The sequence below is a fragment of the Copadichromis virginalis genome, linkage group LG17 (genome assembly GCF_057382275.1).
Source record: "Copadichromis virginalis isolate Kocher_CV1m ecotype Utaka linkage group LG17, C_Virginalis_male_GT1.1, whole genome shotgun sequence".
NCBI classification, from domain to species: domain Eukaryota; kingdom Metazoa; phylum Chordata; class Actinopteri; order Cichliformes; family Cichlidae; genus Copadichromis; species Copadichromis virginalis.
The window spans coordinates 30,768,004-30,794,607 of record NC_140634.1 but is presented as its reverse complement, the minus strand read 5'-3'; the positions used below and the strand labels follow the sequence as shown (position 1 = coordinate 30,794,607).

General features: G+C 39.8%; 2 protein-coding genes across 11 annotated transcripts in view; both read right to left on the bottom strand.

The window, feature by feature from the left end:
- Positions 1 to 2,497: 2,497 nt before the first annotated feature.
- LOC146689689 (E3 ubiquitin-protein ligase TRIM39-like) lies at positions 2,498 to 7,069 on the bottom strand. Of its 2 annotated transcripts, none has more exons than XM_085437440.1 (2): positions 6,969 to 7,069; positions 2,498 to 5,071 (listed from the first exon to the last, which is right to left on the bottom strand). In XM_085437440.1, exon 2 carries the CDS (start codon positions 5,067 to 5,069, stop codon positions 3,210 to 3,212), a length of 1,860 nt encoding a protein of 619 aa, XP_085293566.1. In that variant the 5' UTR covers positions 5,070 to 5,071; positions 6,969 to 7,069; the 3' UTR covers positions 2,498 to 3,209. The 2 variants fall into 2 exon arrangements, with proteins under 2 accessions (XP_085293566.1, XP_085293567.1); XM_085437441.1 differs by lacking the exon at positions 6,969 to 7,069 and adding an exon at positions 6,872 to 6,937.
- A 2,407-nt stretch (positions 7,070 to 9,476) lies between these two features.
- Positions 9,477 to 26,604, bottom strand: part of LOC146689688 (ninjurin-2-like) — a 36,787-nt gene continuing 19,659 nt past the window's right edge. The window contains exons 2-5 of one of the 9 annotated variants that reach the window (XM_085437178.1): positions 13,125 to 13,261; positions 12,903 to 12,982; positions 12,452 to 12,631; positions 9,477 to 9,999 (exon numbers count right to left, since the gene is read on the bottom strand). In XM_085437178.1, the coding sequence (XP_085293304.1) occupies positions 12,477 to 12,631; positions 12,903 to 12,982; positions 13,125 to 13,261 (372 nt within the window). In that variant the 3' untranslated portion in view covers positions 9,477 to 9,999; positions 12,452 to 12,476. The other 8 variants (XM_085437176.1, XM_085437175.1, XM_085437172.1 and 5 more) reach the window with 8 other exon arrangements.

Below are 26,604 nucleotides of genomic sequence, written 5' to 3'. Positions count from 1 at the left end.
TCTCGATGGCCGCAAACCATGCCAACAGAGCCACCAGATCCTGTTGTTGTAGTGGTCAAGGGTTCAGGCTTGTCCTTTAATTTATCTTCTGTCCATGTGAACTTACTTACTCTTAAAAAACAGTAAAGCAAAATTGTATATGTTATTTGTCCGTACAGGTGTTTAATGTGACTTAAAAATAAATGTGGTATGATTAGTTAACTACCTAATACACTGACTCAAGGTGATCACCTGTTCTTTTGTTGACAGAACAAATAGCCCCTCTGACTTGTAAAACACAAATGTAACTAATGTTATTAGATGCTGCCCTGTATTGATGTTCTTTTCTGCAGGTAAAAAAACATCCCAAAACATAAATAATCTATATTAAGATGAGAAAAAAAGCTCGGCCATTAAAAGGACGGCACAAGGATTTATCTGAAGGAAGGCAATACCAGTAAAGTTAACCTTTATCCTATCAGTCACAGAGGATTTATAAAGTAAACCTTTGGCTATGTGATTTTCTTCCTCCACACTAATGGATCTTTATTGATTTTATCAGATGATGGATTTGAGGATGAGTACTATTTTAACTTGAATGTGAGAAGGCCATTTGGATGAAAACCTTAGTTTCTTTAGATCAGTAATAGCCAGATTCATCATAAAAGTCTACAGTATTTTTATGTTTTAACAAAATTGTCATGGTCCTGGGTCGAGCGACCCAGTGTTTGAGTTTATGTATCTTTTGTATTTATTTGTGCCTTAGCTTAGTTCACCTAGTTAATTTCTAGATTACTGTGTAGTCCTGTTTCTTAGTTATGTCATCTCCCCTGTACTAAGTTTCCCTGGTTCATGCGTCATGTGTGGTTATGTTTGGTTCCTTGTCTAGTCTGTTATGTGTGTTAGGCCTGTTAAGTTGTGTTGTCGTGTCTAAGTCTGCATGTTTCCTGTTTTATTTTGAAAAGGGTCTTGTGTTCTTTGTTCATGTGGTTAGTTTTACTCTTGCCTGTGCATCATTATGTTTATCCTAGTCAGCTGTTTCCTCATGTGTCTCCACTTCCCCATATCACCTCATGTGTGTATTTAAGTCCTCTGTTTTCTGAATGTCATTGTTGGGGCGTCTGTTATCCCCACCATAGTCATAGAACTTCATAGTATTTGTTTCTTAGTGTTATTTAGTTTGCTTAGGGTTCCTTGTTTAACCCCTGCAATCATCCAAATAAAGGATCGCTTTCTGTTTAAACCTGCAACACCTCGTCCACATCCGCTTTTGGGTCCTGTTTCAAAAAACACACCGGCGCATCACGCCGTGACAAAAATTCTCAACAAAAAAATGTAGCTACGTCGGTCTTGCGTTATTCTTTATTCCATACGACAGTCAGCACATTTGATTTGTAGTAAGATCAATTTTACTAATTTATTTCTGTGCTTTTACTGAATGGGCCTGTCAGCTTTTTAGTGTGATGCTCGTAAGTTATACTTCAGATTTATGGCACTCCTGGAGCTAGCTGCTTGATGAGTAAATGACTGGAATACAGCATGCATACAGTATGTTTGCAGATTTCCCATAAGGTTATCCTCATCTTCTTGCTCTACATTCACTGGCCACTTCGTTAGATGCACCAGTTCAACTGCTTGCTAATTCAAATATCTAATCAGTCAATCACATTGGCAGCAAATCATTGAGGCTTTTAGACAAAGTTCAAACTAAGAATCAGGAAGACAAGTGATTTAAGCGACTTTGAATGTGGCATAGTTGTGGAAGTATTTCACAAACTGTTGATCTACTAGAAATTTTTAAACACAACAATCTTTAAGGTTTTCAGAGATTGGTTCAAAAAGGAGAAAATATCAAGAGAGCAGAAGTCATTTAGGTAAAAATGCCTTGTAAATGCTGGAGGTCAAATGACAATGGCCAGATTGCTTCAGGCTAACATTACAAAAAAGGTGTGCAGAAGAGCATCTCCGAATGCTTGAAGAAGATGGGCTAAGGCAGCAGAAGGCCACACTGTTTGCCACTACTGTCAGCTCGGCATCTTGATTTCTGCTCTGACACTCACATGTTAGGGTCAGAATATGGACCAAAACCTCCGATTAAAGTTTCCAGCGCCTTTTTGAATGTATGCCACCAAGAATTAAGTCAGTTCTGCAGGCAAAAGGTGACCAGTCAGTGTATTGCATTATCTGTCTCTCTAATGCACTATTAACACCTGATCCTAAAGAAATATTTCCAACTAGATGCTAAGTAAGTACGCATGCACACAGACACACATTTACAGTGTCCCAGTTCCCTCGGCGCCAGTCAGTCAGACAACTAAGGTATAAATAGTCTGCTGGCTAAAGTTCCCCCTGAGAGAGGTGGACCAACACGGTTTTGTAAACTGTGTTTGCAAACTTCAACTGTGAGCATTTTTAAAGTTTTTTTTTTAACATTCTCCATGTGTTGGGCATTCATAAACAAGGCATAGGTGAATATAATCTGAAGTTACAGAAAAAAAAGGTCCAGAAGAAATTTCTAAGAAATAGATTTTTAATAGCAGTATAATACAACATACAAAACCCCCCCCAAAAACCCAGCTTGTCGTCAGATGATGGTTTTTGGCATTTTGTAAATCCATCTAGTCATTTTCATAAATGCTCTCAGCTGTAAAGGGAGAGGTTATACTTCAGAGAGGTCGTCAGTCCATCGGGAAACCCACACACTCACTGGAAGAACATGTAAACTCTGTACAGAAAACTCAGAACCTTCAGCTCTGCTTTGGATGCACTGATGATAAGTTGAAAGAAAAGTAAAATTGTTGACTGAATTACACAAGACAGTAAAAATGTTGACAGTCAGTGATGTCAAAAGCAAAATTGTAGACAATGAGTCCAAAACTAGCATGTGCATAAAATATGTATATAAGCATTTTTGACTATAAATGCAGTTAATTTCCCATGATGCCACCCTCAAGGCCCTTTATTTGTAAGGCAGCACATCAGCACAATGGCTAAACAATGGTGCTACCTACTGGCTAAATACAGGTAATGCAACCATTTATGTTTATAACTACTTTGTACATGAATCTGTCCTCCTGTATTATGTCATACTACTACGTCTGCTGCTTCTAAATTGTTATGAGGTCTTGGCTGCAGAACATGTTTAGCACTATGTATTCAAAAGCACGTAGCCTCTTCCTCAGTGATAACAACTTAATGACACGTGGCACTTTAAGTTGTGAGGTCCACAGTTAAGTTGTGATGGATATTTGGTTGGCAAAATTATTACCTATCGGAAAGATTCCAAAAATAGGATACAGCTTGCACCTGTTACTTAAAGGAAAGCCAAGCAGATAATACAGAAGAGCTTTTAATGTTGATGGTTTCTCAGTGAAGGTACATCCTGTGAAGGAGTACATCAGGGTTCTGGTATCCACGTCATAGAACAAGACCTCTCCTTTCTCGTAATCGACAAACACACCAACTGTTTTGGGTGTCTGTCTCACATGCAAAAGAAGAATCTCGGAATCACAGGCAAAATATTGCACATCCCATCCAGTGTACCGTGCGCTTAATGTCCAGGCTCCATCTTTGGGGGTGGGAGGAAAACCCATGTGCTTGTTCACAGACTCTTTGACCACTCCTAAAGTCCAGACTTTACTCTTGCTGACACAAACCTCATAGTAGAATCTGCCTGAGGAGAATCCTTCAGTCGCAAGGACATAGGGTTGATTTAAAAATGGTCGCTCAAAAAGAGGAGAGTAAGGCCGTAAACGTATATTAAGTGTTAGTTTTTTGCCACCCTCGTACACCTTGAGTATTGGATGGGCTACATGGGGATCAAAAGTTAGAGTCATCGAATTACACAGCTGGATCATCATTAGCTTGTCCCGAGGTGGTCTCCACTCCTCTTCAAAATCATATTCTCTTGATATCCCTTCTCCTTCAATAAAATTGTCTCTCATTAGTGGTTCTGCTGTAGCAGCCTGTTCAGCAGCATCACAGCCATCAGACGAATTGAGCTCATAAACAAGCATGCCCACTTCTTTACTGAGTATCTTTTCTATCTGAGCACTGTACTTCTTCACCATCCCCAAATATATCTGTTGACTCATTTTAGAAAGGCTGTCTGTAAAAGGAGGCACACCGTGGGACAGAGGTTTAAATACGTCCTTATTGAATGCAACGTAGTGGAGGGACGAGCAGCTGTGCAGGAAATGGAGATGGTCTTCTGTCTGTAAAAACTCTTCCAGTTCAGCTATCCCCCTTCTTAACTCATCTACTTCTTCTTCCAGCAGAGCTATGTGGGTTTCAGCTTGTGTTTCTACTGCTTTGTGCTTCTCTTGGATTAGCTTAATTAGCTCGTCCTGGTTTTTTAGCAGAGAGGCCACCAGAGCTCCTAAAACCACAGCAATATCTGCTACCTCTCGTTCTGATTCGTCCTTGTTTTGCCGAGCCGAGCGTTTGGCTTCCTTCACATGACTGGATTTGGTCTTTTCCATTGCTTTCATTTCTGATGTTAAGCTCTCAAGCCAGGCTTTCCCCTCTCTGAAAGCACGTTCGGAGGGGATGGTTACGTGTGTCACGTGGTCGTCTTTCAAGCACATGAAACAAATACACACCTGATCTGTGCAGCAGAAGAGCTCCAACATCTTGTCATGCTTCTGACACACCCTGCCCTTCAGGTTTGATACGGGGTCGATCAGCTTGTGCTTCTTTAGGCTTGCAACTCTCTGATGAGGCTCCAGGTCGGCCTGGCAATATGAGGTCAAACACACCAGGCACGTCTTGTGGGCCTTTCGCTTTGGTCCGATACAGACATCACAGGGCACCTCCCCCGGTTTAGCAAGAACCTCTCCATCCTTTACTCTCATGCTGTTGAAGCACTCCATCATATCTCTGAACTCTGTGTTGACCTGAAGCTGAGGTCTGCGGCGGAACCTCTTCTTGCAGAGGGGACATTGCGTTACATCACTGCTGTCCCAGTACTCTGTGATACAAGTCTTGCAGTAGTTGTGTCCACATGGAGTAGTGACAGGATCAGTAAATGTGTTAAGGCAGATTGAACAGAGGAACTGTTCCTCACACAGCAAGCTGCTGGCTGAGGCCATGACTAAAAAACAAACGAACAAAGAATGAAGACGACTTAGAATTTCAAATAGACAAAACATTAAATTGTATATAAAAAAGTGTCTTTCAAGGTAAAACTTATACATATATATGGCTAGCAACGCTGAGATTAATCTGTTTGACCTAATATTTTACTTTAGTGAAAACACAACTGAAAACAACATTCTGGATATCATATAATTATTTGGGTTTTTTTGTTAAATTCCTTATTTGTAAAAACAAAAATCAACAGGTCAGCTCTTCTACACTTTAGTAGTAACTTTAAACATTATAGCACCGTCTTATATAAAACCAAAACCAAAAAATTTAATTAAGACATCTACTGAATTACTACAATATGCTACATACACTCACCAGCCACTTCATTAGGGACACCCGTTCAAACTGCTTATTAATGCAAATATCTGATCAGACAATCACATGGAGGAAGCTCAGTGCATTTAAGCATATCAACATGGTCAAGATGAGCTGCTGAAGTTCAAACTGAGCATCAGAATGAAAATTAAAGGTGATTTAAGTGACTTTGAATGTGGTATGGTTGTTTGTACCAGAAGGGTTGGTTTGAGTATTTTACAAACAGCTGATTTGCTGAGATTTTCCTGCACGACCATCTCTAGGGTTTACAGAGAATGGTCTGAAAAAGACGAAATATCCTGAGGAAGCCAGTTTTCTGGGTGATAATTCCTTGTTGATGCTATACAGTGGCTACACAGCCAAGGCACTTGGAAGAGCATCTTGAACCCTGTAGCAGATGGGCTACAGCAGCAGAAGACCATACTAGGCGTTACTCCCATTTACAAAGAATGGGAAACTGGGCTGCCATTCACATATGCTCATCAAAATTGAACAACAGAAGATTGGAAGATGTGTCTTGGTATATACAACATGAAGGCATGGATCCATGCTGTCTTGCATCAAGCTCAGGCTGATGATGGCTGGATAATGGTGTGGGGGATATTTTCTTGTCACACTTCGGGCACCTTAATGCCAACTGAGCATCATTTAAACGCCACAGCCTACCTGAGCATTGCTAACCCAGCCCAGTAATGTGTAACTAATGTATTGGCCAGTGCATGTATAAGTGATACTTCTGGTATTATCAGATTGTAAATGTGGTTTGTTTTGTTTTGATATTTCATTTGAGAATTATCTCTGCTTAAAACAGGTTATTCATGGAAGAAAAAAGAGCTTGATGTGTAAGACATAAATAGAAATAGAGTCAAAACCAGTAAACAAAGATGTTGTAAGTTGTAAGATATGCTTATATGCACATTCATTATTTCTCCACTGAAACTTTAAGAACAAAATCAAGGCAAGTAGCAACCTATTCTAGTCTATGCTGGCAAAATACGGAACTTATCCCATGGTGGAGATCCGGAAAGTCAAAGTTACATGTTATTAAAAGACAAACAGTTTTTAAAAAATAAGTTTGCTGCTCTTTGCCTATCGTACTAGCTTTAGCAAAGTGTTCTGCTTGTGACTTACTGCACACACACACACATTCATAAAGCACAACCACAAAACCCTGAGATTTGTTGAAGTTGACTGACTTTGCGGATTAGCGTTTGGCACATCGCTAACACGAGGCTGTGTACGTCGAAAAGACGACGTTGTGTGGACGTTTGTTCACAACCATGACCTAACTATACTAGTTGCCAAAAAAAAGAAGACGAGCATAAAAGAAATCTATATTTCTAACTTTATCAGAGACCGTCTAAGAGCTCAGCTCTACGCGGAAACAACGTCAAAGTCCGGGGATGGGTTCACATTTCTGCCGTCGTACCTCGCCCAGTTTTGACCGTATCACGTCGGCGTTTCAACTATCTTTGCGGAGTGTTTTAAAAGAAATTACACAAGATAAAAAAAATGTCAAAGCTTACCTGCCCAAATGTAGCGTTGAGGTTTAAAACAAAATGCAGCTTTTTCACATTAGGCGTGCAGTTTCATTTCCCATTTCATCATCCATCAGTTAATGCGCAGTCTCCGAAGGAAATAGGGTTGTTTTTTTTAAAAAAGAAAATTGTTTATTTATTTATTTTTGCATAACAACCCCTAATTTCTTTATATTTTACTTCTAAAGAGACAGACTTTCTTAGGAATTTTTTAAAAGTGGTCTTGAGCAATAGTTTTAAAATGTTTTTCAGTCCAGTCCTTGTGTTGAAGGGTTTTGTGTGTGTGTGTGTGTGTGTGTGTGTGTGTGTGTGTGTGTGTTTTGTGTGTTTTGTTTTTCTTTGTTAAGCTAACACTGACATACGAGTAACTCAAGCATAAAAAATAAACCGAACTCCAGGGATAAACCAGTGCTGTGCCTACACATCCCTGGATTTAGTCTATTCTAATTCTTTTCTTTCTGATGTTACATTCTCAAGCCCGGCTTTCCTGTCTAGTGGGATAATTGCAGAGGGAAGACTTGTCACATCACTGCTGTGTCAGAACTCTGTGATACAAATCTTGTAGTTGTGTCCATATGGAGTATAGACAGGATCGTTGAAGTCATGCAGACAGATAAATCACAGGATGATTTTGGTTTTAAAAAACAAACATTTTAAAGCATGACTACATTTACATTGTAACTAACAGCATTAAAAAATGATATTCAGAAGGGGAAGATTTCAATAACGGTAGCACCTGCCAAAATTGCCAGAGCCAAGTTGACCACCTTCATCTGCTTTATTTGGCAAAGATAAAGATTTTATGCCGGATGCCTAGCATGGGTACAGTCAAATGAAAGAGGCATTCTTGTTGAACTGACCAACATAATTGTTTATAAGATGGTGTCACTGCAGATTCACACTTGAACTGACTAAAACAGTGATACAGCAAAAAATTCCTGTAGAAAATCACAAACTGAAATGATCAGACACTGCACACACTGTGTAAACTGTCAGCCTGACTGATCATCAAGTATTTTGAGATTGGTTGTTAATTTATAGGCTACAGACTTATGGTGCCAAAAACTAATTTCAGGTTTTTTATTTATTCTAAAAAAGTAAAGAGTATCGTTGACAGTTCTACTGGCTGCTCTCTTACCTCGATGAGGAGCACTGCCCTCAGTGGTTCCAGCAACTTGAGCCTTGCTTCTGTCACATTTTCCATATTTCTGTTCTCCACGACATCATTGGATGCCTTTGCACAGTGCAAACGTGCCAAAGTTTTGCAATTCAGATATCAGGTACTTTAGAAAGCAGTTTTAGATAGCAATTGTCATTTTTCACCATCAGGGGTGACTTTGAGGCATTTTGCCTTATTACTCCTACAACATTTTCAATCATTTGAGTTGCTGGCACCATTGTGCTTTTTCCTGAGATGATACCTTTTTACATCATTAATCAGGCTTACATGCAAGTTGACTCCATTAGGGTGGACAGTCCTTACAGGGAGATAACAATGATCCAATAGCACCTGTGACTTCACCTGAATCTGGGCCATTTCAAAATCAGTCCATATTCTCCCTTTCAATTTTCTTTTGATAGCCAGTAAATTAAACAGCCTTCTCTGAGAGTGAACCATCTTACTGTTGTTCTCCTTTTTGTGTACTGTACTCCCATTTCCACCACCTCCTGTCTCACTTTCTCATCTCATCTTCTGTCCATTACCAGCTCGGCTGAGCTGCAGCCAACTTCTGGAGAGTCTTGCAAATAATTTAATTTCTGGGGAATGATAGATGAGTTTAAAACCCTGTGGTCAACCTACCAAAGCAATGGACAATGCACAAAAGAGGTGAAGAAATGAGAGCAACTAGTCAGCAAGAGTGAAAGGTAACTATTGTTTAGAGACAACGGGATTTACAAAAAGACAGGAGGTGGGGCTGGAGGTAGCAGAGTAGAAGATACATGGCCACTTTGGGAGTGACCAGGGTTGACAAAATTAGACATGAGTATATCAGAGGGACAGCTCAAGTTGAGCGGTCTGGACAAAAGGTAGAGATGGTTTGGAAATGTGCAGAGGAGATATCTTTGCTATATTAGGCAAAGGATCTTTAACATGGAGCTGCCAGGCAGGAGAAAAAGGAATACCATAGAGAAAATTCATAGATGTGGTGAAAGGGATGCAAAAAGCTGATAGAGAGAGGAGTGTGCAAGGCATAGGGTAATATGGAAGCAGATGATCTGCTCCTAAAGGGAAGAACTGAAACAAGAAGAATAAGGGCAAGAAGAAGATAGCTTCCGGTCACCTTTTCCTGGAAAAAGTTACTAAAACCAAGAAACACCTGCCATGCTAGTATTGCACACATATAATCAGACTTTATTATCTTCTTAAGAAAGCTCCATAAACCTGTTTTACATATCTGATAACATCTGGAAATATATTCCCTTGTCCATTTCCCCCGTCTGGTCACTAGCTGGCCCCATTAGATGAAGGCATTGTGGAAAAAAAGAGCCCAAACAGTAAATTAGAGCTTTTATTGCATTCAAATAAAGTGTGATCTTTAGTGTAAGTCACTGAGAGGGAAATTGTTTTCACATATTTTGATTTCACTGTTTAGAAACATGACAAAGAAGAATGAGTCTTGTGTGTTCTGCTAGAGTTAGAGCTCAACAAACTGGGGACTATACATGTTACATGTAAGGAATGCATACAAATCTGTTAAAATGGATGTGTGCGCAGTCAGTTACCCATGAAATGCCCAAAACCTGCATGAAAAACTCTCTAGTATGAACAAACGTACATTTTAAGCTGTTGCAAGCATGCTTTTATGGTGGCGCAACTCTAAAAGTGCAATAGTTTACACATGTGCATGTGTATATCAGTGAATGCGCATCATAAGCCACGGGAAGTATCCAGTGCTCTTCATGGCAAAGGTACTGATGAACAAATTGATGCCTGAGGTGATGAAGACTATAATGGTGGTTATGTTGTTCAGGTAGTCCAGACGCTTTTGTAGAGTGGAATTGTTCAGGTTCCGACGGCCTGTGTCGCACACACACGCACACAAACACAATAGAGGAAAAACAGGCATGAGACCAGATGATGACACATTTCTTTTGACCAAAATGCCTTATATATATTTTTAATCTGCCAAAAGAATAGTATAGATGCAGGCCCAAAATAACAATGTTCAGTAAAAATACAATAAGCCAAGTATAGCTTTCTTTATAATCACTCGTTTTATTTAGCTTTTTATTCACAAAGATATTTATCCATTTCATATTTTTTTTTCTATTTTTCTGATGTCAAAGATGTTTTAAAATAAGATGTATTTAAAATCAAAACAAGCTTTACACTTTTACCGATTAGGCACATAAAAGAAGGGAAGAATACATGTAAAATGCACAGAAAAAGTAGAGACATCTACAATAAAAAAGTACAATATTTGCACAAGCATGTCATTGGAGCAAATAAAACCATGCATGTTTAAATGACAGCTGGTTAAAGTTAAAAATATTTTAGTTCGATTACAGTGTGAGAAATTTGACAAGTGTCTGAATAGGAATTAAGATGCAATGTTTGAACACATGGGATTGTTTTCCAACTTTGTCTTAGGCCAATGTGTCATGCTACTGCACAGATGAAATACTGCTGCAAAGCATGTTGGTGGGTCTGTGCATGACTTGGATATATTTTCATAGTTTTGTGTGTCTCAAAAGTGGAGTCGAGCCAACAGCCAGCGGAAGAATCCGGTCCTCTTGGAGCCGAAGAAGCTGATGAAGAAGTTAATCACTGTGGTGGCGAAGATGATGCCTGTAGCAACGTTGTTCAGGTAGTCGAGTCGTTTCTGATTGGACACCACGTTAAGGTCCCTGCGGGCTGCAACATGCACACACATGCACACAGACAGACACACAAACACACAGTTTCAAACATTTCAAACACAACCACCACTCTCACAGTTAACCCATACATACAAACGTTCAGTAATCCAAACAACGGCAATATTGTTGGCTCATCACTCATGCTGCCCTCCATCCTCTTTGTAGTCTATGTGAGTTTGACTGGTTCAGATTTCACTGTAAAACATAAAAACTGAACAGGATTAAACCAAAGTTTGGATTGATGAGCAAGCTCTGTGTTGTGCCCATTGCAGAAACTGGCACTGTGACGCTAGCTCAAAAAGTACACCAGTCCTGTAAGACTTCCTTGTTAAAATGCCCAATGTACGTCCTGGTAACAAAATAACGTTTGGGCTCTACTGAGGTTTTGCATTGAACTTAACAGCAAACCATGTGATGTCATTTGTCTCCATTTTGAAAGTGTGACAAGGTAGGGTCGAATGAATAAGCTCTCAGTCACATAGTCTTAGAGAGCAGTCCGTGACTATCAGGAAATTATCGATCACAGGAAAAATGTAAAAAAAAGACTGGGCTTACGGAACCAGCTAGCTAGCCAAACTTGCTCGCATTGGCTAGCATCTTAGTGCTCCACTTTCTCAACTTATTTTTTGTCTAACAAATAAGTCACTTAGGTTTTTTACACCCACCTTTTATATATAGTCTGTGCAAGCAGCTTATTTTAATATATATACCATAAATCTGTGTGTTTTATAATGGTAAACCGCAAAGGATAGAGCTCAAAGATTGCGCAGGAGGGAAAAGTTAGCCCTGCTCCTTCGAACAGAAGCTGCTCACTGCTAGCAAGTAAGCTAATGAGTATATTTAAAAATCAACTTAACTTTACTGGCATGACTGAGAGCTTGCTCCCACTTAGCTCTAAGACTGAATGTTGAAGCAATCTTTGACTGTAAAGTGTGTATACCTTTTAAAAACATTCATTCATCCACAGCTACTGAACAAACAGCTATTATGCTACAGTAATAGCTGTTTGTTCAGTGGCTGTGGATGAATGAATGTTAAAGGGGACTACTTTGTGGCCAAATTTGGTGTGTGCAAAGTTCAACATTTCATCAGCAACATTAATCAAATGTTTATGTTTATCAATGTACATACATTTGTCTGCTTAATCTGTCTCATAGAATAAAGCGCTGAAATAACCATCGCAGCAAGCAGCTGCGCTGTGTCCCAAAGGCCGATTTAATAATGTTGATAATGAAAGTGAGGCAGATGATGCCGGTAATTAGATTGTTCAAGAAGTTCAAGCACCGCTGACAAGAAGGGAGGCGGGTCAGCTCCAGTCGAGCTGCACTCACACATACACACAAATGGAAAATGCATACATACATTGCACACACACATAACCAGAACACAACCATGCAGACAGAAAAAACAGAGACAGACACACACATCTAGTTGGTCCGCTGGCCCAATCCATCCATACTGAATTAAACAATACAATAGTAATATAGTTGATTAGTTAGTGAGTTGGACAATAGGTTACACTGGTATGTGTTATGATTGTGTGCTTGTGTGACCACAACCTAGTTATGTGGGTCAGAATCTGTTCTTACTTTCTAAACAGGTGTACATACTAGAACCATTGCCTACGTTACACAGTCAGAAATGCATCCTGGCAAAGAGGCCAGTGCGTTCCATCCCGAAGACAGTGATGAAGATGTTGGTGACAAAGACGAGGAAGATGGTGATGGTTAGGGTGTTGTTCAGGCTGTCCAGGCGCTTCTGGTTGGCTTCTTCATTGAGGTCTCGCCGGGCTGCAATGCACATATACAAACACATACCAAAAATAGCAACAAAACGAGAGCATAAAGTGCAGGGAACCATCGTGTTTCTGTAGTTCCTGCATATAAAATGCAATAGATTGCTTATGGATTTTATACCTAAAGCCACTACCTTTAAACCTGCACTAGCTGTATTTGACTACAAACAAGTGTCAGTAAATTAGTGTGTTAATATGATGGGTTAAAAACATGGAAGATGGATTTCTGAGTCAGAAGATGTCCAGCCTAAATCTATAATGCCTACCGATTATGATGATCAGGATTCCAGCCACTATCTGAAGAGCCAGGGAAAAGGAAATGAGCGTCAGAACAGCGGCGTAATACCTAGAAACGAAAAGGAAATGCAATGCAAACAAAAGGATAGTGAATAGATAATATCTTTGGCAAACATAAATGTGATCATTGAGAAACAGCTCACAGGTAAACAGTTACGGTTTTGCCTTCTTCATATGTACATATATTGTACCTGTAGCCTGCACCCTGTTCAATGACTGTCTTCATGTGTGTAATGTTAGCCAGGAACAAGGCGATGTCCAGCATGCCTTCAGCTGCTGTTTTCTTAGTAGCATACAGGTTCATGTTCAGGTTGGAGGCTGAACCACCCTGCAATAGAGAGACACAGATTTCAAGTGGGTTATCTTACAATTGTATCCACACACTTCTTTTCAAGTAAGTAGAAGTATAAGAGTGTAAGATACTGATGGCAAAATGCAGTCCCAAATATTCAGTCATTTGGTTATTAAATACCAAGCCATGCTTTTTACAAACTACATTTAAACTCATTCCATCCATTATAATGCAGCAGGGATCTTACCTTGTAATACAAAACGTTTTCAGATAACTGTTGTCATGAATTGGTGCTATTTAAACAACACTGAATTGGATTCCTTAAAATGATCTTCTTTTAAAGTTATCAGAAATTATTAAAAATTTAACTCAGTAGCGTTCAAACACTCATCTCACCCCCAAACAATTAATCAACAAATATAAAGAGCTAAGACAAATACTGTACTGAACATCATTTTCTCTAACAAGTAACTGGCCACAAGAGGGCAGTACAGACCAAGGATACGGTTACAGAATAATCTATTATATTATTTATCATATTCAATATTTGCAACCAAAGGAAAACCAGAGATATGATGAGTGGGAAAGTTGGTATATTGAGTTCATCTGATACTCTATGCAATCTATTAACAGACAAATTAACTGTTTGAGAACTGCAAGAGAAGAAGAGCATTAGGCAGTTTGTGGCTCATGTTTCATAAATTGAAATTGTGTGCATGTGTGTTGATGTACAGTTAATTACACTATTACACTATTTGGAGAGCTTAGAATGTGCATTACCATCTTTATAAAGGTAGCAATAGTGAACGTGTGCAGTGAGACGAGAAGAAATGAAAACATGAGGCATCATTACGTTACTGTATGACTCACAGCACATATAAAGGGCTAAAATTTTCTAGATCTAATTGTCCTGCTATAGAACACAGACTGCAGATGCACATATTGGATTACATAAGACTTATCTATATACTAAAGTGCTCTGTTCGCAAATGGATGGCTGTGTGTATGCATGTGTACCATAAATCTGTTTTTCTTCAGCCTGCATAGAAAGAGAAATGCACTTAGGGAAGACATAGATCACATAAATGAAGTCAGTCATATTCACACTAAGGGCACATTGCACCTCATGACCTCACTGTGCTTTAATGTGCTTTGCTGCTCCAAAATAAACAGCGCTGACATTGTACATGTGCAGCAATTGTTAACACTTCAGCTCCTCTGTTTGCGCCGCGTCTGTTTTTATAATCACCAACCAATTGCGACTGATATTAATTTCAGCTTTTAAGCCATGTATATTCCATATACATGTGCATTAAGAAGGGTTATAGCAAGTATCTGACTTTATAGACACACTCACAAGGCCTTTCATTAGGTTTAAATGGCCTTTAATGCAACCAGCAAGTTACATGGTAGTGACTTACAGAAAGGCAACAGTAACTCAAATAACCACTCGTTACAACCACGGTATGCGGAAGAGCATCTCTGAACACTCACACAATGTTGAACCTTGAAGCAGACAGTAGTCAAGACTGCCTAAACCAAGACCAAGACAGTCGGAGTCAAGACCAAGACAAAGTCGAGATGAGACCAAGACTGAGACAGAGACTTAAAAGTCTTTAAACTGCAGCCAGATGCTGCTTCGTTTACGGGTGTCAGGCATATTTATGTGTTTTTGCGATGCACTCGCACAGCCCTCCTCACCGCTGTCTACTGAGTCACTCACTTACTGAGAGGACAGACGCACGCTCCACTTGACTGTCGCGTCTCTCACCCTCTCTGTTTTTGACATAATGATATTATCCTATATCCTCGCATGTGATTGGCCACAATATGGAGGAATTGGAGCATAGCTGAGCCACTGTGTGAGAGCTGAGCAGCGAAAGGAAATGAAGTGAGGAGCCGGCTCTCGCTCAATGGGAGTCGACTCTTCTGATTCACTACAAAGCACTCTCTAAGCACGGCTCTTAGAGCTGATGCTTTTGCGCATGACACATTATCGAACGTTATGCTGTGTGTCATGGATACTGTTGACTCCAAATCTCCCGACCACTATGTCGCTCTGAGACAGCAAGACCGAGACAGCGAGACCAAGACCAAGACCGAGGGATCCGAGACCAAGACAAGACCAAGACCACGTAAAAGTGGTCTCGAGACAGAGACCAACTCTAGCAGATAGGCTACAGCAGCAGAAGACCACACAGAGTGAACTAAAAAAAAGGAAGCCGAGGCTACAGTGTGCAAGGACAATCCACCAAAACTGGGACAGCAGAAGATTTGAAAAATATTAAGTGGTTGGATGAGTGTCAGTTTCTACTGATGTATTTCTGCTGATGTAAACAACATGCAAGCGGTGCTTGATCCTGGCTTGTATCATGTATGCTACCTGTAGTAGCAGCTGTGTGATAACATCATGTCAATATGGACCAAAACCTCTGAGCAATGTGTTGAACGAATGCTTTTAGGAAGCAGTTAGTCTTCAATGTGATGATCTTTTGTTGGTTATATATATAAACCATCTTCATCAGGCTCATCTCTTCCTCTCAGGATGATATTACTATTATAATCTATCACAGGCAAAAACTATTGCATAGATCATGGTAAAGCATGACATGGCCACGGTCAAGCCACAAACCCAGTGCTGTAATGCTATGCAGTAATAAACACTGGTTTTGACACCCTCTAGTGGAAATTATCTGTTATTGAATAAATGTGGTGTGTTTTGTTGCCATGCCACAAAATACATAATAAATCATGTGGAAATCATAACAATAGCAAAACCTGTTCCTATTTTTATAAGTAATGGCATAATTTAGGCTCGGGGGAGGGGGGGGGGGGGGGTGAATGCCCTGCAGCATTGGACTTCAACCCAAGAGAAAGCTGTTAATAGCCTGTCCTTTTTAAAACATAATTCCATAAACGTAACCACTTGTTTATTATCTTAAACCCAACAATGAATCTGAACAAAGCAATCTTCTGAACTGAAATGTTTGTAGCTCTGCAAAAGCCAAGAGCCAGCACACCCACACCACACAGGCCTTTGCCAGATGTGCTGCCGTGCAAAAGTAAGCAGGGCTCACATTGCTTACTCTCTCTTTCAACACACCTTTAAAATAAGTGAAGCTGGTTTCAGATTTGTCCGCTTTTGATGAGGTGGTCAGAACACAGAAATGTTTGGATGATCGTAAAAGCCTGGCAGCAGTCGCTATCACGCTGTTTTGCCAGTTTGCTGGCTCAGTGAACATATGGAAACGCTCCAGAAGTTGTAGAGTAGGTGCACTCTGAAGGATGTAAACACAGCGTTCTTAAAGGTCACATGTTTAGGTGTCTTCCTTGCATTCTGACCACAACTGCTGCTAGCGTAGCCATTGTGTTTACATCCTCTTCCTTTCCTTTCACTCCACAAGTTCTGGATGTGTTCCTTCTGCATGGAGACGGCGATTTGCAAGGTGCGCTTTGGTAGCAAATAACTTTCACTGACACTGTTCATATGAGGTCTGTGGCTTCTCATAACTGTGCTGCTGCAGTTTCTCGAGCAAGCTGTTGATGCTGACATTTCGGTTCAAGTGCCGCAAACCAAAACAAACTGTCCTTTCACCAATGAGGAAAAAGTAGCTCTGTTTTTACTCGGTATTTTTGAATATACTTTACATTGCACTTTATCCAGATGTTTACCAATCCCAGGATATAAAGTCTTGAAATATTTCTGTGGTTGGCAGTTTATCTGTCATAATGTTGTGATTTTCATCAAAATAGTGCCTGTGGTGTACTTTAGTGCTCAAAGCTTGATTTCATCCTCTGGTACATTTTCATCCAGACTGCGTAGATCTCCGAGAAACTACTCGGCAATTCCCAGAACTGTAAGACTGTCAAAACACCATGAGCACATGTACCGCAGCTTTTCTGTGTTTAAGTGTGTGTGTAAGAGACAGAGAGAGAGAGAGACAGAAACTTGGTAAGAGTTAGGAGAGAGAGCACAGAAAGAGAGAGAAGCACAGGGTGGGTAGTAAGGAAGTGAGAAAAAATATGCAGCATTGGAAAGAGCGAGATGGGGAAAAAATATGCCTGTACACTGGCATTTTTCCATTTTTTTCTCCTTTGGGGACTCGTAGTCGCACTTTATCAACATCAGCCTTGGGAGTGCTGCCAAAACACACACACCCACACACACACAAACACACACACACACACATAGACGCACACCACAACCAAAACATTGGAGTGGGCTATACAGATTTACTTACCATGTGTGTTCATTTAGTGTAATGTCTCTCTAAATGTACTGACTGCACTTTTATCATTCTTAATCTGCAGTTATCTTTATTTATTAACACTGAATGATAGACAGTTCTTTTAACTGTTGTTTCACACACGGAGAGAAGTCCTTATTTGCAGCAAGGTTTAGGAGAAGCAGTTCGATGAGGTTAGGACAGTTGCACACATTTAGGCTGTAAAGCTGATCTGAGACAAGCTTCATCATGAAGAACCAAGATTTTTTTTCTTTTTTTCATGCAGAATTATTGAAAAAATACTAAAACACCATTACACTGCCACTACCAGCCTGAACTGTTGCAGGATCAAGCTTGAATTTTGTTTACACTAACAGAAACTGAGGCTCATCAGACGAGTCAGTTTATTCCAGTCTTCTGTTGTACAGTTTGGGTGGTTTGTCTATACCAGTGATGTCCAAACCCAGGCCTCGAGAGTCCTGCAGGTTTTCCATGTGTCCTTGATCCATCACAGCTGATTTAAACTAATCATTTGATTTAGGTGTGTAGACCCAGGGTGATATCTAAAACCTGCAGGACACCGGCCCTTGAGGTCTGGAATTGGCCAAGCCTGGTCTATGCGAATTGTAGCCTTGGTTCCTGTTAGCTGACAAGAATGTTACTCAGTGTGGACTTCTGCTGCTGCCCATCTGCTTCAAGTTTCAACATGGTGTGTGCTCAAAACTGCTCTTCTGCATACTTTGGTTGTAGTGAGTGGCTATTTGAATTACTATTGAATATCCCAGCAGATCAGCAGTGTTTGAAAGAAGGTCCTGAGTTCGACTCCACTGCTGGCACCTTTCTGTTAGCGGGGCTGGGTAATTGGTAATTCCAAATTGCTCATAAGTGTAAATGTGAATGGTTGTCTGTGTACCTAGATTTACCCTGCCTCTCACCCTAAGGTAGCTCCAGCCCCCTCCCATTGCCCTAATAAGGATAAGTGTAATAAAATGGATGGTGAAAACATCTTTCTTCTCCATGGTCTATGTTCAGTTTTAATTCAGAAAGTTGTCTCCAAGCCTAAATGCACTGATTTGCTGTCATGTGATTGCTTGATTAGATATTTGCCTACCTAATAATGTGGCCGAGTAAAAACTTGGCATGATGATACAGAAGAAGAAGTTTACCAGAGTTACTACAATAAAAATATTCAAGTTATTTCATCAAACATTTCCTATGACATTTTAATGAAAAACAGAATTTTGGCTGTTTTGTGGATCTCGAAGAATATTCTTGTATTCATTGTGAGCCATAAATAACAATTTCACTAGCTGGGCCCACGTCCTCATTTTAGGTTTGACAGCGTTTTAGGAGGTAAAGGTGATACTTGGACATGAATTGAGCTGCGGTTTGGGAAAGGCCTCGAAGGGGACTGGCAACGGCTCCCCGGCCTGGCAGATCCCCGTGTACTAAATAGAAGTGAAGAAGTTAAAGAATTGAAAAGGGGAGGGAGGGTGGGGTACGTAAACGAGAATGAACAGCTTGCAGAAATAGTGGAACCTATACAGATAAGAACCGGAAGGAGCGTGGTTAGACAGAGGCGTGATCCCACTCCAGAAATTCTTATACATAATGTCCAAAAGAATTTACTAGATGCAACGTAACCATAATTTAGTATGTTTACTATGAAATAGTGTAGAGTAAAATAATATTCTTATATAAGTTAATGGTTCCCTATCATGACACTACGGTGGGAAGAAAATTTAAATTTCTGCACACAGAAGATCTATTTCCTCTTGTGGTTTTGAAAATTGGATTTATATAGTAAACTTTTCCCAGAACCACAGAGCCCCTGTAAAACTCATTCCCCCCCCATCACTGAACCTTAACCATAGGCACTGTGCCATATCACATAGTGTACACAATCCACACCAAAACACACAAACCCTGTATAAGACAAATAATGCATACTTGCCTTATGCATATACTATGAGGCACATACAAAAATATGTTGCCCCACGTGTATTGGCAAGCACATTTGTTCCAATAATACACGCAAAAACATGCTTACAAAACTGTACATCTTTACACTGTGAATGCACACGCACATACACACCAAACCACATGGGAGGCCCCCCTCATCTTCAAAGGAAGTGCTCCACCCCTGTACTCTTATTGGTCACTGTGAGGGCCAATGAAAAGGGAAACCCAACTAGGAGTGGACCTCCGGTGTTCCTTTACTATCTTAATTTTACGGAGTATCTGACTCAGTGTAAATGTACTTGCTTGACTTTCTTGTTCTTCTTTCTTCCAAGGCTCTCAATGCCTAAAGGCAACATCTTTCTGTTTATTTAAACTGCCATTTAGGGTGAGGGAGTTGGAAGAAAGCAGAAAAGTACCTGAAAAGAAACAGACAGAAAGAGAAATAGTCATCAAAAATGGAGGCAGAAAGGCAGTAAGACAAGATGTGTTTCCTTTCACTGGCTGAGTGGCAGCAGAGTATTGTCTCTAGTTAAGACTTACCTAGATTAGGTTGTATCCCACCCTGAAATAAAGCATGAGATTGGAAGAAGATGTGTCATGTCAAACGTATAGTTTTCTTCAAAGAATTTCCAAAACACAGTCACAGGTTGTTGATCTCTGATCAGACCTATTACCTGCATAAAGTCATGAGACCTATGATAGTCTAAGAAAATGCTTACATGCAAGAATTCGGAAGAAACAATATGAACCTTTGTGATGTGAAGGAAAAAGCTTGTGTGTGTACATTACCTGTTATGAGTAATGTCCGACAATGTTGTTGACCATCTTTCCTCTGTGTTAAGCATATAAGTACAGTACCGCAATGTTAAGTGGTCTTAGACCATCGCTTCTTTCCCCAAAGAGGCAAGGACTGATTCCCCCCCCCACACACACACACACACAAAAGTTCCTCATGACAACTGAATTTTTTAGCATGGCTCACCCATTTGATGGAAGATTTGTAAGACCCTATAATTATTAGGTTATTCGGGGCATGAGTGTAACAAGTTGGACCCCCTTTTCCAGCTAAAAGTGACTCATTTTATACTTTTTTTTATTGCTAGTCCAAATTTGCATCACTGTCGATATGCTATTTCACATTAGAAAAATCACACAGCACATCACCAAACAAAAATGCCACAAAAAGCATATTAATCATTTTTAAGAACCGGATACCTGGTCTTTAAGTCTGACGTCATTAGCCGTGTCTGGGCCCAAATTCTGCTGCAAGTCCTTAAGTGGAATGATCACTGCGGCATCACTGAGAGTTGAAAAACTGTCTAAACTCTTTCATCTGTAATAAAATGATCAGTGTGGCTGCTCTACCAGGTGTAACAATTAAATTTAACATCCAGGCATCCATGAAAACAGAATTTATAATATTTAACGGAGTTGGAAGTTAGCAGGGAGTTAGCTCGCTAGCTTCCGTTTAAATATAATATACCATGTTCTGACTGAGGGATTTATGAAACAAATTAAAACGTACAGCTCTGCTATCACTTCCAACAAAAACGAAGACAGGAAAGTAAACAGCAGTGACGTTTGTAGGGTTACTGAAGTTTAGTTAGCTGGTATATAATGATATGCTACGTGATCGATAGCGCGACAAAGCTATGTTAGCATTATATAAACAGTAAAGCTGTAGGACGAACGCTAACGAACGGAGTACTTTTTTCAAACGTGAGGGTTCCTAATGGTTAAGGGCAAATACAATCGCATGGCAGGATGCTGTAAACAGACCAAACGTCAGTCAGGAGAACCACCGAGATAATCCATCCAAAATACGAGGTTAGTCATTAATATACTGCTGCATGGGCTGGGCTGTAGTTACATTGTAAGGGTTTAAAAACTGAGCTTTAAAGTGATTAGCAGTAATAAAAACCGAGAGAGGCCTGAAAGTGATCACTGACTGTTTTAGGGGCTTGTTGAGATTAAATAGAACAAGATACAAAGCATTAAAACATGTTAAAAACACAACAGCCTTATTAAATTCAGACAACTTTGGGCCCGGAAGCAGGATTCATCACGTCATCACTTAAAGAAAGGATAGCGGAATTGGTTTGGTTAGTCCCCAGTATACCTTTTTTCCTTTTTCTGACCACTACTCATGCTAGGGCCTTCATCTGGGTCAGAATTTTCTCCAAGACCCAGGTTAGATTGACCACTTTTTCATTTCAGTAATTATCTATCGCTATTACTTGCAGCATTGTCTCACTTCTTCTGTTTTACTGCCAGTTGGCAACCCATTTAATTAGAGCAGGTAGTTTTACTGCCCTCTAGAGCAAGAGAATGTAATTGCTCTACCCGTTACTCATGCCGGTCACTTAGAGTACTAATTAGGTGGAACCAGATAATCTTCCGCGGCACACCTGATCATTTCTCACAGCACACCTCTGTGCCAGGCCACAGTGGTTGGGAAAACTATTAAGTTTTGGTGTAAATTTAAAACTATTAAAAGCACTATTGAGTCACAAAGCATCAAACACTGTATGAAGGTGCAGAAAAGTCCAAATGTAATGTCTCCTTATGAGGACACAGGGTCTCAAGAGTTTGAAATAGAAGTCAACAAATCAGTGAGTCACAGTGGCTATTTCCATCTGTTATATACAGTCTATGGTCTGGTAAACCAAACAGGAGCATCTAGCAGCTAAAGTGACGTTTCTTTATCTGAGGCGTGGTAACAACCAAACAAAAATGAGACAAATGACTCCAGATTAAGGGTGTAAGATGTGACGTTTTATCCTATACTGGTAACCTGCCAAGGGTGTACCCACCTGTCACCCTTCAAATCCATTATGGATTTTGATTTTAACTTGAAGGCTGCCACATTTGCCATCTGCTCCAGATGACAGGTAATGATGGGATGTAGTAAAGTAAGTAAAGTAAAATTTTATTTATATAGCACCTTTCAAGATAAAATTACAAAGTGCTTTACAAAGGCAGAAAACAGACATTAAAATCTCAAACAAAACAAAGTCAACCAAAAGCAAGTTTAAACAGATACGTTTTTAACTGCTTTTTAAAAGACATGACTGAGTCCACAGATCTCAAACTCAAAGGGAGCGAGTTCCAGAGTCTGGGAGCCACTGATACAAACGCTCTGTCACCTTTTGTTTTTAACCTTGTATGCTGGACAACCAGCAACCCCTGGTCACAAGACCTCAGGGACCTGCTGGAGTGATAAGGAAGAAGAAGATCACTTATGTAAGTTGGAGCTACACCATGTAGGGCCCTATAAGTCATGATTATGATCTTAAAATGGACCCTGAACTTGACAGGGAACTAATGCAGTTGAATCAGCAGGGGAGTGGCATGGGAGTATTTGTGATGCTTTATCAGAAGCCTAGCAGCAGCATTTTGAACACCCTGCAGTTGTTCCAGGGAGGCATTACTTAAGCAAGTAAACAAGGAATTACAATACTCTAAGCGAGATGAAACAAAAACATGAATAATCATTTCCAATTCGGAACGTGACACAATGGGACTCAGCGATATTTCTTAAATGGTAAAAACAAGAGCGAACCAAAGATTTAACGTGTGTCCAGCATCAGAGCTGGATCAAATGTAACACCAAGGTTCCTGATGGAGGATTTAATGTAAGAAGCAAGAGGGCCTAGATTTTTAACCACGAGGGGAACAAATTTCTCAGGAGCAAAGACAATGACTTCCGTTTTATCAGCATTTAGTTGAAGGTAATTACCAGCCATCCAATCTCTAACGGAATCTAAGCAGGACTCCAAGATTTGGAGCTTAGAAACATCAGGTGGCCTAAAAGAGATATATAGCTGAATATCATCTGCATAACAATGATATGAAATATCAGAGAAAGAGCTAAGAAGTTGCAGAAGAGGAAGTAAATACAGTAGTTATTCTCAGTAGTTATATGTGCTCATCTGTTTCTCAACTTTATCAGTTCATAATTTATATAATGTGTTTAACTTCAATACAGAATTACTTTAAAAAATACCAATTTTCAGGGCAAACACTGAAAACTAATTTTGAATCATAAAAACTCTTAGAAGTCAGCTGACTGCTAAGTGCCAGTTAATGAGCCCTTTTCTCATTTTCTGGGCTTGTTTCCTTTGGGGGCTCGGGTTAGCATACGAAACACATGAAATGCTTCATTTCAGGTCGTTTAGTTTGTGTGTTTGTGAGAATTGGACAGGGGATATTGCCAGTGAACACGACTCAAGTCCAGAAGCAAACAAAAAGAAGATAAACTCGCACACGTGCACACAACCCACTGAACTTTGACATTGAAAAGACAGGAAATAGGCTGTTATCTATACACGCACACACAGCCACACGAACACACAGCATTTATCTCTCAGTCACAACACATGCTGTAGGTTTGCAACTTGAGAGAGTGTGACCCTTGACCTTTCCCCCAGTTAGCTAACAAAAAAGTGCACGGAAAAACCGTGTAAATAGTCAGCAACAGCACATAATATGAGCATGAGGCTGGTCTTTACATGTAGTGGACCACATGTTCCCACAGACACCAAAACAAAAACAAAAGATGTTCCCTAATTAAGATATCCCCTACTTTGCTATCTATGGAAAGTCCCACAAGTCAATTTAATACCCCAGATATGACCATTTGACCTTTTCCTTCTTCTTGTATTCTACCCTCATTATCTATCACATAAATCACCTCTTTCTTTCCAGCTCTACTTTCTTTGACAGTCAGACAGAAAAGTATTATATTTGTATCAAACCAGCAGAAATCTTAATTTCTTACAAACATTCATGGATCATAAATAAAACCCTTTCACGTCAGCACCAGCTGATGCTGTCTGATCCCCTTCTCCTCCCCCGCCTCTTTGTGGTGATCAAAATCAATTTTCCTAGTAGCAAAACAAGTAGGAGGATAGCTGCTTCTATAATTAAACATGATGTTCATCTGAATATAGGTGCTTTGTGAGTTTACAACTTGAGCGCAAAAAAACCTACCCTTTAAAAAGCTCTGAACTTTAGGGCTAGGATCAGTAGGGTTGTGAAGATAAAGGTGAGGGGAAAGCAAATAAAATGTATCAGAGAGTGGTCCTCACAAGTATAGAAGCATAATCATGTTTCAAAGCAATTTTTGATCATGTTGTTTGCTGTAAAAATCACTAATAGAGGGAAACAACTGGTTATTTAACCAAGAGAATACAGTAATTGATTGAAATAAACAGACTCTCTTAGGTGCTGTTCTCCAATAGTTTTAAGGTAGACACACATTAGGGATTATTTATGTTGCCTGGTCATATAAAGTGTGGCTATTAAACAACAAGTATAGCAAAGTACTACTGTGATTATTTTATAACCACACATTGCATTAAGCCATTAAAATGAGCTCCATCTCCATCCAACTACATCGTTAAAATACTTAATGTTTCTGCATCTGTTATGAAAATCCAGAAATCCAGTATGTAATAATATCATTTTGAAAACGGCTATGACAGAGCTCTTTATTCCTTCTTTCTTTTCTTTCTTTTTTTTTTTAACATTGTTGATGACTCAAAGTCCTTTAACCTTTAACCTTTAACAAGCGTGTCAGTGATATAATATCATTTGACTCTCAGCATTCCTCACTATAACCACATGGTCTGACAGAGTGTCTCATATCAGTGACTCAGCCAGCTGGCCCCTCCAGCTCTGCAGGGGGGCATCCGAGGTCAGTAGTCTTATAGAAACATCTATACATGTAAATTGCTGATTGGTTTTGTGTTCACTGTAAAGACACGTTTTCTGCAAAATTTGAGTCCATTTCTTAGTAGAATAAATGTTAAAGAACAGTCACTCATTTACACTCAACTAAACGACCTATTCCTAAAAAATGACGCAAATTTTGGCATCAGATGCTTAGCGCGAGAGTTATTCTTGTGACCACACTTAAGTCTTAATCTAGGCTTAAGTCTGCCAAAGTGCTGTTCCTGCCTTAACCTAACCAGAGGCATGGTGTGACCTCCTATTAGGTCCTGGGGAATTTAATTGCTGTTTATTTAAGGTTTCATTTAATTCAGGAAAATAACATTAAAGAATAAAAGTTTATAAAAACTGGATCGTCTTGTTGCAGTAATAATAATAAGTTAGACACATATCAGCTCATCTGAACTGAATTCACAATTTTTGTGAGAAAAGACAGTTTTTTGTCTCTGACCAACAGTCTGATTTAATTCATGTGTCTAATGCTACAATCTCACAAACAGTGGTTTGAGACCAAGCAGCGTTATTGCAATCGTATGTAATCTTATTGCCTTTAAAACGGTTGCCTTGAAGACAGGGACCAAGTCTATAACCACTTGCAGTCATTTACAGTGTGTCAAGTTGGTGATAAAATGGTCATCAGTCTGCTATCAGTTTGCAACTGAATGGGGACAAGTTGGCAATTACATGCAATCTGTTTGTGATGATCTCATGAGTAACTCTGCCAAACAGGTGACAATCACAAACCTGTTGCTGTTGACTTATGCAGAAATTCACATCATCTACTTACATTCAGAGTCCAACAGCTGACATAGGCACTTGGCTCCTTTGCTTTTATGCAGGACTATAACCAGAATACAACCATTTAGCAACGAGCTGAGTCGAATCCCCTATTTGAAAGATGCATTGCAGATGATTTGGAGTCGTTGATGCAGACTGACAAGATCTGATGTTTTAATATCCACAAAAACTACAAAAATTAGACCCAATTTACAGTTAGTCACAATATAAGAAGAAAGGGTAACCCGTTAAAGCATGCAAAGACACATTCTGACCATAGCTCAAGGTGCTGGTCTGTACCTATGTTTTTAAGTGTGTGTGTGCGAATCCAAAAATAAGTGTTTCTCCTCTGAGGGCAGTCACACTATAAGATTGTTTCACAAGAGGTAGGTGTGTTTTTCTTAGTATTAAAGGATCATCTGGAATGCTACATACCTTTGAAGAAGCGTGCAGCAGATGTGTGTGTGTGTGTGTGTGTGTGTGTGTGTGTGTGTCAGATGGATATGGGAGTGCATCACATGCCAGGAGTATGTGCACCATCGGTGCGTTCTGATAAATTACACGCTGGCATGGCAACATAACAAACACACAAATAAACAGAAATGTTCTTATTGTCTCCAAAGTGTTTTCTCTGCAGTGAAGTTCAGAGATGGAGAGTGTGAATGACAAGCATGCAGCAGC